Below are 17,256 nucleotides of genomic sequence, written 5' to 3'. Positions count from 1 at the left end.
GCCGTGACATTTAACACAGTGTGTTGTTTTTGCTTATTTGCCTGTTTAAGAGCACACACTCCAGAGCCTGCATGTCTGGGCTTGATTCCTGGCTCTGCCGCTTAAGAACCATATGGCCTGTGCCTTAGGAACTTATATGTGGACCGGAAATCATGATAGCACCTAGCTTATATGGTGGATGTGAGCATTAAATATATGGAAAGTGCTTAGAATATAGTAAGTATTTATTTCATTCTTTTGTTTGTTTATCCCCGCCACCTCCAGATACTGTTAAGGTAAGGATCAGACTGTCTTGCTCACTACTGTATTTCCAGATATTAGCACAATACTTGGCACATACTGGTTATTCATTGTTGAATTCATTTGTCCATCTACTACTAGGGAAATAGTTAATCAAAAATTCCTTTCTTCATGAATCTTATATCTACTAGAGGGAGACAAAATAAAATAAATGTTAGGTGGTAGTAAGTGCAGGAGAGAAAATAAAGCAGGCTGAGGGGTGGGTAGGTATGGCTTGATATTTTATATAGGGTGCTTAGGAAAGGCATCCCTGATAAGATGGCATTTGAGCAAAAACCAGAAGAAAGTAAGAGAAGAGAGAGATAGGTTCTTCCCTGGAGAAGAACATTCCAGGTAAATGGAACAAGTCCAAAGACCTTGGGGCCGGTATAGCTGAATGGAAGTGAGAAAGGGGGGGGAAATAATAGGAGATGAGGTAGGGATGGGGAAAGAGGAGCGGATAAGTCATCACTGCCTCTGGAGAGGGGAGCTAGGTAAGTGTGGGGACTTAACTTTTCAAAAATGTTGTACCATGTGCATATATAGCCTATTTATCACCCTGGGTCTTTTAGGCCCAGTGCACTGAAGAAAGAGTACAGTCCTCTCAATATAAGCTTTATACAGTAAACAGTTTAAATTGCTGTCTGCTGCTCTGAGGCAAAGTCTGAGCTTGAAGCTAGGTAAATTGTAGATTGTCTACACATTATCCCTTCACCTTAGCCTAGGAACTGTGATTAACTCCGGAGTACAAGTGGGAGAGGGCCAAGGGAGTGTGTGCACAGCAGTGTTAATGGCCCAGAGTACACCTCAGGACACATTTATGAGTCTGAAAGCACATCGATCTAGATTGGGGAAAACAATTTGCTACATTGACATCTTGGTCATTGATAAATCTTTATGGCCTTATCTGCTTATGACCTCAAGAATTAAGGTCCACATTTCTGTAGAGAACAAGTTGCTCGATCTGTTTCTGAAGTTAGCCAGGTCTGTACCATGAGACATTTTTAGCAGGTTAGGGCAGAGGGATGCCCAGGCCCATCCCCCTGCGGCTGAACTCCCGATAGCACTGAAGGGAAGTCATCCTGTCAAAGCCTGGAGTTGAGCACTTCCTGTTTTTTTACCCAGTCACTATACAAGTGCATCCCTTTAGATTTTCAGAATCTATATATCTGAATTTACTCTAGAAGAATCATGTTAATGTTGTTTAGAAACCTCAGGGAAGGAATGGAAGGCTCCTTGCTGACTGGGCCTGACCCCTTGGGCTTTAAGACTGCTCCTCCTTTTCCTACCTACAGAGTGAGAGAAATGGGCACATTCCACACAGGTCTGTCCCTGGCACCCTGCTGGCTTTCTCTTTATACATTCATCCTTGGGCACTCGTCTGCTTTGATACAGATGGGCGACAGATCTACATCTCATTCTGACCCAAGCTAAAGGCTTGTGTTTATGGGAGTGTACAGCACCTTTCCATCTGGATGACCTGCCATCACTTCCAACTTAGTGTACACCAGTCCACTCATTTTCTCCTCCTTTCCTCACCTCCTCTCCTGCCTACCCCTCACCCATTTACCCACTCAGCCGTGGTCTTCTCTTCTTCACTTTCCTTATTCTGTCAGCGATATCATCTTTCCTCAAGGCATGAAATCTCAGGGATGTGTACTTTGCCTTCTGTTTCCAAGTGGTCACAAAATGGTATTGGTTCTTCTTTAAGGGTCCGCTTCAGGCCCACCTCTGCCTTTCCTTCTCTTTTCCTCTCCCCTTTCCTTTCCTTTTCCTTCCTGGGTAACTAATATATCAGCTCTAGGTAACTACAGCAGCTACATCCAGTCTTTCTCCCAACCTTTTTCACTCAGTCTAATCTTCCATAGAAAACATTTCTCCCATTTTCCCTTCAGTCTACATTCTTCCTTCTGGCCTCAGAGGATCTCTGGATTGTGGATCCTCTTGTCCCTCAGGCTGTCTCTGCTTTGGAACAGAGACCCCTCAGGCCAATCAGACACGTCTTCCTCTGTTTTTCATACATACCTTGTCAATTCCCACCTCTTTGCTTTTGCCTATGCCTTGTCTCCACCCTGAAATACCCTCATCTTCTCCCTAACAAGCTTTCAAGGTTTCAGCACCCAGCTCAAGTTTTACATTTGGTGAAGTCCTCTCTGAACTCCAGTATTGTAGGTCTCCAAGCTATTTGTCTTCTTACTCTTGCTTTAAAGTTTTTATTACTAATTGTTTCCAGTAGGTTTTAAACTCTTGGAATAGTGTCAATAGGTGATAGTTTGTTGGTTATCTGAACAGTACAGGGCACTCAAATATAGTTGATAAGTTGATTGTTGCAGTTGATTGATTGTCCAAATTTTGTGTGGTTTTTAAATTTTTTAAATTTTCAAAGCACTTTTCAGAGATAATGTCTGATTAACACAGCTAGAGGCCTATTTTTAAAAACTAGATTCTAATTAGACCTCAACTTTCAAGGTTATGACCTGTGTACACCCACTAGTTTCAGGGCATACATCAGTCTATCACTTAGCTTTGCCTTTGCTCCCTTGGGAGATAACATCTGGGTGGACTCAGGAGGAGCCCTGTGTTCCTTGAGTGGGATTCTGCCTGAAGTGGCTTCATGGGTTCTGGCTCTACTAGATTCTAACTTTGTGACTTAGGCAAACCTCCTAAAGACCTCCTTGTGCCTCAGTTTCTTCAGTTGTAAAACAGGGATGATAACCATATTTAATCGATTCTTAGACTCCCTTTTTTGGTAGTATTTATAACTTTACATATCAAATCCAGATTTGTCTTACAATCAATGGCATTTCACAGTTTAATTAGCATTTCAACATTTTCCTTTTTAGTGATACATAAAATAATGGTGTGATTTATAATCAAAGAGTCTTGGCATCTACCATTCACGGTTATTTTGAGGATTGGAGTTAGTGGGTAACTGCTTAGCTCAATAAATGATGATTTTTGTCTTTATTTTTACTTTTTTCCTACAGTTCTCTCTGCCTTCAATATTACCCCCTTAACTTCATCCTTTACACACCTGCCTAATGACATATTAAAAGTGTATTTTTGACTAACTCCCTTGTTTGAATTTTTCAGTGGCTCTGTATCCCCCCATAGCAGTGATTCTTAAGGAGAAGGAGGACATGCCTCATTCCTTCCCCTGCCTTCCTCAAAACCCTTATGAACCACTTATTTAGCAAAACCCTTATGCTAAATGACACTGGGTGATTGAGAGAAGTGTGTAATACAAGTGAATTTTTGTGAATGTAGAAAAAGAGGTGGGGACCACTGACAAAAGGATGGAGCTAAGGCCCTTAAACATAGACCTCCAAGATCTTTCCCAGCCTGCCTCTCTAGCCTTACCTCCTGCCATTTCCTCCTTTGAACTTTGTGTTCCAGCAACACCGACTATTTATGTAACTTGTCTTTAAGGATGTTATAGCTTTGTAAATTTTTGCCCCAGCATGTAAAGGGCTAGAGAGGATGGGCAAGGTCCAGGGCCTTTTCCAGGAGCAGTGCTTTAGAAGGAACAGGAACTGTAGGGACGGAGATCATCTCCTTAGAAACAGGTTTGTGGATCTAAGCATGGCATTTGGAACTTTTTCTTGATAGTCAAATAAATTGCGCTTCACTTACCTGACTGCCTGCCATTTGTTCAGATTAAAGAGAATGGTAGAATCCCAGGGTAGAGGGCAGGGACTTATTCTTTGCTGCTCCAGAGGGCACAGGTATGGTCAGGAGATGGAAATGGTTCCATGCACATTGTAGCTCAGTACAGTTAAGAACTTTCTAACAGCTATTACTGTTCCACAGTAGATGGAGGAGTTTAGGAACAGTTGTGAGCTCTTTTCACCTCAGTGAAGGCTCTGTTGTGTCTCAAGAGCCAAAGAATAAATTCCTGCATTGGGAAGGAGGTAGGACAATTATAACCACTACTAGTATTCATCAAGTACTTAAGTGTGAGGCACAAGTGTTTTAAATACAGTGCCTCATTTATTTCCTGCATCATTTTATTTTATCTTTAAATAGGTATGTCAGGTAAGAACTCTAGTTCTCCCCATTTTACAGATAGAGAAACTGAGCTTTAGAGCTAGGACGCCTCAGTTTCTCCAAAGTCACACAACTAGTAAGTGGCAGAGACAGAATTCAGACCCTGGACTCTGATTTCAGAGCCTGCACTCTCCACACAGCTATGCTCCCCTTAGTGTCCTCTCCTGCTTTAGCATCCTCAACGTGGTTAGAATGTATTAAGCTCATGTTTTGTTAGCAGATAACCAGCCAGAGAGAGGATAAAATTCAAGAGAACAAAGCCTGGACCATTTTCTATACATAGTGTTGTGCTTAGCATTTGGGACCAGTATTGCAAACAGGCAGGAAATGAGGGAGGATGAAACAGTAGACAAAAAAGAAAGTCCTGCTAGAACATTTTTTAAAAATTACTTCACAGAGAACTCTGACTCATTATAGGAATTTTTTTTTTTTTTTTTAAGGAAGGAGTAAAATGCAATGAGTATACTCTGCTACAGTCAACAATATATACTCAAGAGCACAAAACAGGACTTCCCTGGTGGCACAGTGGTTAAGAATCCACCTGCCAATGCAGAGGACACGGGTTCGAGCCCTGGTCTGGGAAGATCCCACATGCCGTGGAGCAACTAAGCCCGTGCGCCACAACTACTGAGCCTGTGCTCTAGAGCCCGTGAGCCACAACTACTGAGCCTGTGTGCCACAACTACTGAATCCTGCGCGCCTAGAACCCGTGCTCCACTACAAGAGAAGCCACCACAATGAGAAGCCCGCACACCACAACGAAGAGTAGCCCCCACTCGCCGCAACTAGAGAAAGCCCGCATGCAGCAACAAAGACCCAATGCAGCCAAAAATAAATAAATAAATTTATTTTTAAAAAGAGCACAAAACATAAAACCAGCAAGTGAGTAATCCTTTTTAAAGAAGAAGAATTATTAGGAGAGCATAAAGAATAGTTTTTTGTTTTGTTTTGTTTGGAGACTTTACCATGATTTTTTTCTTTTTTCTTTTTAAATTTTATTTATTTTTTGGCTGCATTGGGTCTTCGTTGCTGCGCACGGGCTTTCTCTAGTTGCAGCAAGTGGGGGCTACTCTTCATTGCAGTGCGTGGGCTTCTCATTGCGGTGGCTTCTGTTGTTGCAGAGCATGGGCCCTAGGCACGTGGGCTTAAGTAGGTGCAGCGTGTGGGCTCAGTAGTTGCAGCGTGCGAGCTCTAGGGCACACAGGCTTCAGTAGTTGTGGCGTGCGGGCTCAGTAGTTGAGGCATGTGGGCTCTAGAGCTCAGGCTTAGTAGTTGTGGCGCATGGCCTTAGTTGCTCCACGGCACGTGGGATCTGCCTGGACCAGGGATCAAACCCATGTCCCCTGCGTTGTCAGGCAGATTCTTAACCACTGCACCACCAGGGAATTCCCTAAAGAATAGTTAACGAGTTACTGGGTGATTTGCCATTCCCCCTGCCTGGATAGCTTCTCTTCCATTTACTGGTTAGTTTAAGGCCCAGCCTCATCTAAACTTCCACAGCATTTTGTACTTGGGTCACAGTCTTCCTTTTATTATAGTTAATTCTATACATGTTTTATCTTCCCTCCTTGACTAAGCCCTTTGAGGCCAGGGTCCAAATCTTATCTTCATTTCTTCCTTCTGGCTTTTAACATTCTGTGACGTTAAGCATATTTAAAAACAGATATTGGTGGGACTTTTCCTGGTAGTCCAGTGGTTATGACTCAGCACTTCCAGTGCAGGGGTCACAGGTTCTATCCCTGGTCGGGGAGCTAAAATCCCACATGCCGTGTGGTGCGGCTAAGAAAATATTAAAAAAATTAAAAATAAAATAAAAATAAAAATAGACATTGTTACAGATCACATTCTTTTAGTGAAAATGAGTGAATACTTGAACCTAATACATTATCTTGTGTGTGTGGGTACAGTGGGCTCACATATACATACTTAGTATATACAGATTCATCTGTAACCATTTGGCAAGAAGAAAGAGAAGTAAATTCTAAATACAGAATGATTCTGTCCACAATTCTACTCCCTTAGTCTGTGCCTGGAATGAGTGTGAGATGGAAGATTTGAATCCGCTCTTCTTTGCCTCTCCTCTCATGTGCCTGTCATGTGCCTCCCATGAGCATCTTACTGTGTTTAGAGTGATTTTAATGCTTAAAGATACAATACAGATTTTCAATCTGTGTGGTCCCTAAACAAGCCAGCCACTTTATCTAGTACTTAACTGAGGACAAAAAAAAGTAATCAAGAGGAAAGACTAGCCAGGTTGGACTGCATTGGTGATTTAAGGGATTTTGGCTATGCATAGTTTCCATCTTACTTGGTGACTTTAGAACTTAAACCTTATATAAGATGAGATTCCACTATTTGCTCGTTTTTCTCATTTTTTCATTTTGTGATCATGTGAGTGAAAGAGAAGGACAGAAAATCAAGGGCTTGGGATTGGGTCTTATGGAATTTCGTGACAAGACATCTGGAGAAAACTGTGGGAAATGTCTAGTCTAAAAACCAAGGAAGGTCATGAAAGTGGTTCAGGAGACACTAATAGCAAGGAAAAGAGAAAAACAGAACTTTACAAAGCAGGTTGCTTTCTTTGCCTGCTCTCTTTACTTTAGCAGAGCATACCAGGTTTCTGGAAGGCATTTTTATGTCCTCTTCCCCTTTTCATTTCTTTCTAAAATGGATAATATGGGAACTAGAGACTTACTCTGGGCAAAATGACTCTCAGATGATTTTCTCTTCCCCTATCAGTACTGAGTCCACTTGGAGCCTTTGGCCTATTAATAGCCACCACACCCCCTAGCATAGACAAAGAGATGATGCATACCCCATCCTACCAAGAATCTCTTCCCTCCTTACTCTTTGGAGGCCTTTCCTAGGAACTGGTGAAACCAACCAAGCTTTTTGACTTGGGGTAGGAAAAGTTATTAGCACTTAGATTTTATATAGTAGACTAGATATTTTATTAGTGATTAACAGTTCTTTTTTAAAACTTGGATGTTGCAATATTGGCATCCTCCTGTTCCAGTACAAGCACTGTGACCATGCTCTTTTGTATTTGATGAGCGTTTTATTGTCTTCCCTGTGGTAATAGTTGTTTTAAGAAAGATATGAGGGACTTCCCTGGTGGCACAGTGGTTAAGAATCCACCTGCCAATGCAGGGGACACGGGTTCGAGCCCTGGTCCGGGAAGATCCCACATGCCATGGAGCAGTGAAGCCCACGTGCCACAAATTCTGAGCCTGCACTCTAGAGCCCACGAGCCGCAACTGCTGAGCCCGTGTGCCACAACTGCTGAAGCCCACGTGCCTAGAGCCTGTGCTCCGCAACAAGAGAAGCCACCACAATGAGAAGCCCGCGCACTGCAACCAAAAGTAGCCCCCTCTCGCCACAACTAGAAAAAAAAAAAGCCCGTGCGCAGCAACGAAGACCCAACACAGCCAAATAAAAACAAAAAATAAAAATAAAAAAAGATATGAGAGTATGGATACTTAGTGGGGACGTGAGCCCTCGTCTTGTGTGATACAGCAGGCTTTCATCCTCCAATGCAGAATACCTGGAGAGGGATTGATCTAGTTTAGAGATTTCTGTGGATATGATTGAGCTTGGAGTGTGGTGAGTGTTGACATGTCACTACCCTTTCTGCCCGTGGAGTTCTGCTAGATGGGTTCCTGCCATCCCAATATAGAACTGCATTTTACTATAGAAACAGTATTATTCATGGTACTTAGTTGTAGATGCAGGGGTGCTTTATGGTATCACATTCTAGGTAACATTATGGATTTGAGTCAGCTTTTGTGTCCTGCTTGCACGAGAACCTTATTTATTATAACTATAGAAAAATACATTGTAAGTTTAATACTTAAAAATAAACTTCTGGAACATGGCCAGCAATGTCTGGAGACTGTATTTTTACTGGAGGAAAAAGAGTGATGTTTGTTATCTTCAAGCTCCAGGTCAGTTTGCTTTTAGTGATTGCTGGAGGACAGAGGGAATGAAAAGTGCCCACTGCACTGAGAAGGTATCTTGAGACTGAAAGACAAGACAGGAAGCTCTATATAATCAATGGATCAGTTTATTATAGGGTAATTCACTCACAGGGTGGGATCGGGCAGTGATCTGGAAGCATTTGCAGCTACACTCCACACTGCTGAGGGGCCCTTGGGACAGTTTCATAGTTAACCTAGTGTAGGGGGGTATGTGCTTGGAAATGGGACATGCATTCCTAAGTCACGATTTATGAATGGGTTACTAGTCTCATGGGTAACCAGGTATATGTCAGCAAAGGTCTTTATCATTGCTTGGGAACTAACAGAGCATAGAGGCCGCCTTGTCAGAATGATTATTAAACAATATCTATTACATACCAATCCCCTGACAACAGAGAAGTGATTACCTCACATTACAGTCCCGGGTAGGATCAGCAGAAGGACAGGAGGAACTGTATGTGCCCAAGATGGCATCAGTTATGCTAACAGCCATAGACAGTGATGGCTTCTGTTGACCTGGGATGGGATTCAGAGCTTTTTTGTCTTCAGTGAGAAACATAACCAAGGATGAACTTTTGAAGATCCTGGAATCCTCTATTCTTGGATAGGTTTGTTGAAACTGACTCGTCTCCACCCCCTGTGGTTCCAGAGCTGTGTCCCTAAGGAGCACCTCTGTCCTTGAAGTGACACTTATTTTCCCTTTTAGACTGTATCAATCCTGACATGAAACGAGCAAGCTCATTTTAACCCACTTTTATCTGTGGAGGTTAACTGTTGTGTCCCAGGCAGTAGAGTGTGCTTCTCAGTGCCAGAATGGGAAGCCAGGCCAACTCAAAAGGCCTGTGTCTCCTCAAAATCAGGGCTTGTGAACCAGATGAGCCTCTTTCATCCATTCAGCCAGATTTATGAAGTACCGCTGTTACGAAGCACAGTGCTTGGCACTGGAGACCCAGAGAAGAATATGACATAGATTCTGCCTTCAAGGAAAATCATGGTGGAGGAGAAGAACAGACAAGTGAAAAATATGACAGTGCAGTGAATTGAGTGCCTCAGGAGAGATGCATACTGGGCACAGCAGTATCAATGAGAAGAGGGTGATTATCTCAGCCTAGAGAGGTCCTCAGTCTTTCTTGAATTTACTCGGCCCAAGTCTTAAGTATTCATCACCTCAAATCTTGGAAGAATGGTTTTGCAGTCTCTGATTTTTACAGAACTGCTTAACAGGATCAGCATGAAGAATGGTAGAAGGTAGTGAGGGTTAGTATTAGCAATTCTCAGCAGAGTCAGCAGCATTACAAGCCCTTGTTCAATTAGAGAAGTGCTTTCTTTCCATCAGGAAGTCCCAGCAGGTTAAACAGTCATTTAACTCTCCCTCGATGCTTCCCAGTGTTATTTTCCCCTTTCTGTGCATTTTCACAGTGGAACTGCTTACCAAGCCTTTGTTGGCACAGAACCTCTAATTCAAGCTCTTCAGAACAGGAGAGTCACACCTTCCAGGAGTCCCAAAGCCGTACCTAAGCACTGTTGAATGCTCAACATGCACCAGATTTATTCTTCTTATTTCATCTGTTAGTAAACTGGGTCACAGGAACACTTCCTGAGGGAGCCCAGGGTACAAACTCATAGGTCTCCATCCTGATCAGGACATTTCATATTGCCTCAAGGGAATGAGATGGGGAAGGTCTCAAACAGTTAGCTTATACTGACAGAAAAGAATAGAGGGGCCACATTGGATGCCCAGTGGATCCAGTTATAGAAGCAAGTACCCTCAACAGAGGGAGGATGATGTGACAGCTTCCTGGAAAAGAAAAATGAAGGAGACGGATGTCCAGATGTGTGGGGAGGAGAGAATAGAGTCTTGATAGCAGGTTAGATTGCCTTCAGAGGAATAGACATCTTGACTGGTAATCATTCCTACTTTTTGACTGTTTTGAGGGTTGTTGTGTTTCTCTTTAATTAATTTACTTTTTTTATTTTGGCTGCGCCAGGTCTTAGTTGTGGCATGTGGGATCTTTGTTGCGGCATTCGGACTTCTTAGTTGTGACATGCATGTGGGATCTAGTTCCCCGACCAGGGATCGAATCCAGGCCCCCTGCATTGGGAGCGCAGAGTTTTACCCACTGGACCACCAGGGAAGTCCCTTTGAGGGGTTTTAAGAGACAGAATTATAAACACCAACTTTCACTCATTAAAGTGTGGCCATAAATTTATGTATCTTGATCTTGTAAAACACAGTTTCCAACCAGCATTTTACCTGTTAACATTTCAGATTCATCACCCAAAGTATTTCCTCTGTTGCCTTCCCCTCACATCAAGATAACCTATTTGTTTATTAGGGTTATCTTAATCTTTTTATTCAGATTAAACTCTTCCCTGTTGTGATTACTCTTGGGTCAAATTACCAGGGGATTTGCCAGGAACTAAGAAATCAGTAGCACTTTTGTTTAAACACTTCTGAGTGAATTTTGCTAGAGAGCTATGAATTACTATTACTTGATAATTGATATTTGTTCAGTGCACACTGCGTTAAGCTGGGTTTAGGGCTCTTGAGGACCTTTACCTCTTTGCTATCTTTTATTGTTGTGGTTTTTATTGCCACCTACATGACTCAGGTTTCAGATTTCTTTTTCCCCCATCTTAGTTGGTTTGTTGGTTTGTTGGTTTGATCCTTTAACCCTCAGTGTTCTCTGAGGTACTTACCTACATTTCTGCTAGCATCCTTAAGATCAGTCCGTCAGTCAGCTCCTGTCATTTAACAGAACCATTCTTTGTGATCTCTTTTTTTCTAGTTTTTTAAGTACATGAGTTTGGTATTGATTCTTGGCTGCCTTCTCCCCACACTCATGCTTGGCAACCTCCAGCTTTCTCAAGGCCCCTCTATCGCCACTCAAAGAAATGTCACCCATCTTTCATGGTCCACTTCATAGTCAGTGGAAGGAAGTCTTCACTGACTTGTCAGGTTAACATGGGCAGCTGGTGAGCTAATCCCTAGTTGCTCATCCTTTGCTCATTTACACTGCACGAATCCCTGTGCTTACCAAAGGTTAGTTGTGATTGTTTCAGACCTGTTGATGCCAGTTATACTGGTATTGTAAATAAGTAATTTAATTAATAATATACAGATAAACCATGAGTGAGGAAAGAGACTTGTTCTATGAAAACTTAACTTGCTTTGGAAAGGCAAGTTACTTAAAAAAGGAAATGAAGTTGAATTAGGTTTGGACAGGATAACTATAGGAGACTAGAGGTGGAGGACTCCTAAAATCTAGAAAAATTCTGTGCTTCCTGTTTCACAGGAGTCTGAGTTCTCCCTCTCCTTTAGAGAAACTGGAAATTGTGGATGATACATTATGAGTGAATTTTATACAAGAAAAAAGGCATAGATCTCTAGCTAGCAGAAAAGATCTTTTGGGCTCTACATCAAAAATTTGATGGCTCTCAAAGTAGTGTTCATAGCAGATGATTGTGGGCTTGGACATTGGGGGAAAAGTCACAATAAAAGTCAAAATATCTTTATTACATGAGTTGTCAGTTTTAAATGCTATCCATTGAGGGTAAGGAAATCAGTGTCATTATTCTGCCTCCCTCTTTTTTTCCCCCATCTTCCTAATTTTTTGCTAGCTGTAGCTTTCTACATTGTCAAAGCATATAGCATGGGCATTCTGTTGTCACTCTAATCCCATTTGTCTTAGTCCTACCATTAAGGGGATTCAGTGCTCACCGCCAGTCTTTCTGCCACAGTTTTTCCAGTCACCTCTTGGTTAGCAGAAGTGTTTTCTTCTGTAGATTCCTCAAAAAAAAACTCATGGGAACAATATTTCCTATTCTGTTACTCTTGATTGACAGTCACCTAGGTGTAAAATTCTTGGGTTACCCTTTGTCTCCTTGGGAATTTTTATAAGTATTGCTCCTTTTTCTGCTAGCATTGAATTTTACCATTGAAATTTTCAAGATTTTTCCCTCTTTTAAGTGATTTGATCTTTTTGCCTGGTTGCAAAAGTTGAGAAATCTTACCTTCAAAGTCTATCTTGAACACTGACTGTTCTGGGTCAGTTTTTCCCTGGGATACAGTGTGCCCTTTCAAGAACATCTTGAATTATATTTTTACATCATCTTTCTGAACTGAGTCTTTACATATTTGTTCTGTTTCTATGTTACAGTTTTCTTTTATGCATATGTTATATCTCCTTGACTGTCTTCTGTAACTCATTTTCTCCCTATTCCTTTTAATTCTTTTTTTCATTTCATTTTAGTTGCTTTTTAAAAATTTCTCCCCTTTTTGTTCCTCCCTATATTTTCAGCAGTCTCTCCTCCCTTTTGTTCCTTCCAGTTTCATCTTCATTTCTGTATGTTTTTTCCCTTCCACTTATGTCTTCTCTTCTTCTTGTCTCCCTGCCTCTCCCATAAACTCTTGCACTTCTGCTTTGAGCTCTTGCTTCATAGTTTTCTTTTTTCAATTTTGTAAAGTATTTTATTACATTTAATCCTCTCTATCACAGCATTTTTCTGGTGTGTAGTCTTAGTCTGCCCTTTGGGTTTCCTGTTTCTTTCCTAATTTTTTTCTTGTTGCATCTTTATATAGATCCTGCGCAGATTTCATTTTTATAACTCCTCTTTAAATAGGTGAGTTTTTCAGGGACCAGCTATTTGCAGGATGCTTGTTTAGGGGAGGTCCCAAGTCTGTGTTCCAGGCTGGCTGCAGTTGTTCTCATGATTTCAGGTTCCGGGTGAGTTCCTTTACCCTTTATTTCTACCTAGCCAAGAGAGATGGGCGTCTGCAATTTTTCCACCATGCAAAGGCTATCTTCTCTGCTGCCACAGAGACCGGCTCTGTGAGGCAAATAGAGCTTGTTTGGATGGTTTCTCATTTAGCCCCAACTCCAGGTCCAAGGAAGTTCCTGTCTTCCAAAAACAAGGAATCTGTTTGGTCCCAGAGGGTGTGTTCTTTACCTACAAAAAGTATATTTTTGCAGGTCTTCCTGAGCTCTCCAGCTCCCGTGTCCTCTCTCGGTAGCATCCTTTCTTCTTCTTCTCAAAAGGAAAAGAGCCCTTGCTTGAACTCCCTGCTTTTGACAGCTTTTACACCTGTTTTGGCGCCTGGGATTGTGGTTATCGTCTTTTTTTTTTAAATGTATTTATTTGTTTTTTTTAAATTTTTGGCTGTGTTAGGTCTTCGTTGCTGTGCGCGAGCTTTCTCTAGTTGCGGCGAGCGGGGGCTACTCTTCGTTGCAGTGTGCGGACTTCTCGTTGTTGTGGCTTCTCTTATTGCAGAGCATGGGCTCTAGGCGCATGGGCTTCAGTAGTTGTGGCATGCAGGCTCAGTAGTTGTGGCTTACGGGCTCTAGAGTGCAGGCTCAGTAGTTGTGGCGTATGGGCTTAGTTGCTCTGCGGCATGTGGGACCTTCCCGGACCAGAGCTCGAACCCATGTCCCCTGCATTGGCAAGCAGATTCTTAACCACTGTGCCACCAGGGAAGCCCTGTGGTTATCTTCTAATTTTGTTGAAAATGGAGTTTGCGTTTTTATTTATTTCTCCTTTTTTGCACTTGAAACACATTTTGAATAGCATTTAAAAATTATGACTTCATGATGCAGTGTTCAAATCAGAAGTCTTAACTCACGTTATCTATTAACCAACCGCTGGTCCCCATGATATCCTCTGTTAGGCCTTTTACTACACCTTCTCCATAAAGCCTCCACCACCACACCGTCATCCATCTTTTAAGCACCTGAAGCCCAAGGAAGATGCTATTCAGACTTATGAAAAGCCTTTTATTCATTCAACATGCCTACTCCACACTGGGCATTGCTCTAGGTCTTGGGGATAAAGCATGGAAGACTTTCTACTAGACCTTTGACATACCCTGTTCAGATGAAGAGGGTGGAGGACTCAGTTTGGGATTTTGAGGGAGTATGGTGGAAAGGGTAGAACATGAGCTCTGGAGTCAGACAGACCTAGGTTCAGTGATCAGTTCTGCTACTAAATATGTGACATTGGGATAGTTTATTGACTTTTCCATGTATCGGTTTACCTCAGATGGATGTTATAAAGTTAAAATAAGTTACATATAAAGTGCTCAGCACATAGTAGATGCTCAACAAGTACTACTTCCCCCCATGAAGAAGGGGTTCATTAAACAAAAGGAATAAATACTAGGAGTACTGGTATAGAGACCTATTTTTTTTAATTGTGGTAACATTTACATAACAAAGTTTACTGTCTTCATTTTTAAATGTACTGTTCAGTAGTGTTAAATGTGTTCACATTTTTGTGCAGCCCATCTCCAGAGCTCTTTGTCTTGCAAAATTGAAACTCTATACCCATTAAACAACACTCCCCGTTCCCTCCTCCCCTCAGTCCCTGGCAACCACCATTCTACTTTCTACCTCTATGATTTTGACTATTAGGTACCTTATATAAATGGAGTTATACTATATTTGTCCTTTTATGTCTGGCTTATTTCACTTAGCATAATATCCTCAAGGTTCATCCATGTTGTAGCATGTTTCAGAATTTTCTTCTGTTGTAATGCTGAATAATATTCCATTGCATGTATATTCCACATTTTGTTTATCTCTTCATCCATTGATGGACACTTGGGTTGCTTCCTACTTTTGGCTATTGTGAATAATGCTGCTATGAAGATAGGTATACAAATATCTCTTTGAATCCTCCTTTTCACTTCTTTTGGGTATAAACCCAGAAGTAACATGGTAATTCTATTTTTAATTTTTTAGGGAAACACCATACTATTTTTGGAAGGCTATTTCTTGATGGGGAAGTATAAACAGTGTAGTCCCCCAGGGCATAATTTTAAGACCAGTCTTGTTTAACATTTTGTAAATTACCTGTATATGAGAATTTCACTATTAAATCGCCATTACGTATAGATAATGAAATAGTTCATATTGTGTAAAATTTTAAAACACCTCATGTGAGTGTATATGTAGACATAAAAGTGGTTAATAAGGCTTAATTAATGTAGGCAAACATATTTTATTTGTATTTGAATGTATGCTTTATTACACTCCCTCCTCGAGGTCAGAAGAAATACCCTAGTTACATCTGTTAGTGTATTCCCCTCACTTATTATGGGCAAAATATGGAGAACTGATGTGTCAGAAACCTTCATGTGTCAAAAATACATATGCACAAACTTGCTGACATGTCTTTTTTCTTGACTGTCCATAGCCTGTGGAGTATATTGGCCCTCAAATCCTCCATAGTTTAGTCTGGACTCTACGCCAGTGGGGTCTCAACTGAAGACAGTTTTTTCCCCTGGAGACATTTGATCATGTGTGGAGACATTTTTGTTGTCACAGCTGAAGGAGTGCTACTGGAATCTAGTGAGCAGAGCCAGGGATACTGCTAAACATGCTGCGATGCATGGGACAGCTCCCCACAACAGAAAACCCTCCAGCCCCAGATGGCAATAGTGCCCAAGTTGAGAGACCTTGCCTTAGACCCAAACTACCTTCTCATCATCGTCCTCGGCCTCTCTTTTGCATAAACCTGAGCTTTTGGCCAGACCCGGGTGCTCCTCAGACCATACACCAGCTGAGTTGCTTCCTCCAGTGCCTTTCACCTGAAATCCTCCTCCCTGCTTCTCTGATGGCAGACCCAGCTTCAGTTCTCTCACTGTCTCGGTAAAACTGGCTCTGGTCTCTCTAGCCACTGCTCTCTTCCTTCTCTGACCTCCTGTAAGACTATCCCACTAATCTGGCACTTGGTTAACAATACAAAGTGGTACTTGCTCTCTTTCCAACTTAATTGAAAGTACTTTGAAGGCCATGTCGATAGGACTTGATTTGAAATATGAAGTACCACCCCTTACATACCCCAGTGGGCACCTTGACCCACCTGGGGCCTCCCATGGCAGCTTTCCTGCCACTGTGGGATTGAGTGGTTTAGTCAGCACAATACTTGGCTGTCACAGCAGTCTGAGACTCAGCTTTGTTGGGAGAAGTACTAGCTAGATGGAAGGCCCATGTGTGAGCCTCATGACCAGAAAAATATTCACCCTGAACATGGTTTCTTATCTAAAGCTGGAAGATATGGGATGAGGACGGGTGCCAAGAAATGGGCCTATTTTGCCTCCAGCGGAGCACAGACTGGAGGATCTTATGAAGCCTGGGGGATAACATTTCACATGGAAATGCACGTGGACAGGAATTGTTCTGTCATAGCTGGACTGACTTAATGCCAGTCGGTGTTTATGATGATAACACTAGTAATGAAAGGCATCATTATTTATTTAGAACCCAATGTGTGCCAGGCACAGGGTAGGTGCTTCACACAGGTCATCTCCTTCAGCCTTCACCACAATCCTGGAAGGAAGCTGAAGCACTGAAAGGATGATTTGCCCAAGGTCACCCAGCTAATAACAAAGAGCGGAGCTGAAATTTAAACACAGTCTGACTTCAAATGAAGCCTCTGCTCTCAGCCACCACCTTGAGCGTAGCCAGGCCCTTCTGCACTGCTTTTGGAAGAGATTTGTGTCCTGATATGCCGAGATATGGGGGAAATCCCCTGTGGTCTCTGAGGCATTTGTTGTGAATCAGGTGCCAGTGTCAAGTATGACCACCCTGCTGCTGCAGGAAAGCCCACGAGGTTTCCTTCGGGTCCACACCGTCACTCCCACAAAGGCCTCTAACCCTTCTTATTTTTGTTTCCCTTTCAGGTGCACTACATTCTTCAGGAGGTGGTGATGGGTGGGATGGTGTTGGAAACAAACATGAATGAAATCGTGGCTCAGATTGAAGCTCAGAACAGGCTGGAGAAATCCGAGGTGAGATGCAGCTGTAATTTTGCCCTGGCTGGTTAGAGAAGACGTGGGCAGAAGGAGGAATGGCTAATGTGTGGGTTTGGGTTGCTGTGGAACCTTAGCAGTGTTTTCTACTCATCCTCTTTCTTCCTTGAGTCCATCGAAACTCATTGGTTTGAAGGCCAGCCC

At 42.3% G+C, this 17,256-nt stretch overlaps 1 protein-coding gene across 1 annotated transcript in view; it reads left to right on the top strand.

Moving 5' to 3' along the window:
- The window catches only part of AP3S2 (adaptor related protein complex 3 subunit sigma 2), a 57,195-nt gene that overhangs the window by 33,825 nt on the left and 6,114 nt on the right, over positions 1-17,256 (top strand). Inside the window, exon 5 of the mRNA XM_068557716.1 lies at positions 16,984-17,091. Coding sequence (XP_068413817.1) covers positions 16,984-17,091 — 108 coding nt within the window. The remainder of the gene's footprint in view (positions 1-16,983; positions 17,092-17,256) is intronic.

The sequence above is a fragment of the Eschrichtius robustus genome, chromosome 1 (genome assembly GCF_028021215.1).
Source record: "Eschrichtius robustus isolate mEscRob2 chromosome 1, mEscRob2.pri, whole genome shotgun sequence".
In the NCBI taxonomy this organism is placed as follows: Eukaryota; Metazoa; Chordata; class Mammalia; order Artiodactyla; family Eschrichtiidae; genus Eschrichtius; species Eschrichtius robustus.
The sequence above is the reverse complement of the archived record's forward strand: the minus strand, read 5'-3'. Positions and strand labels throughout refer to the sequence as shown.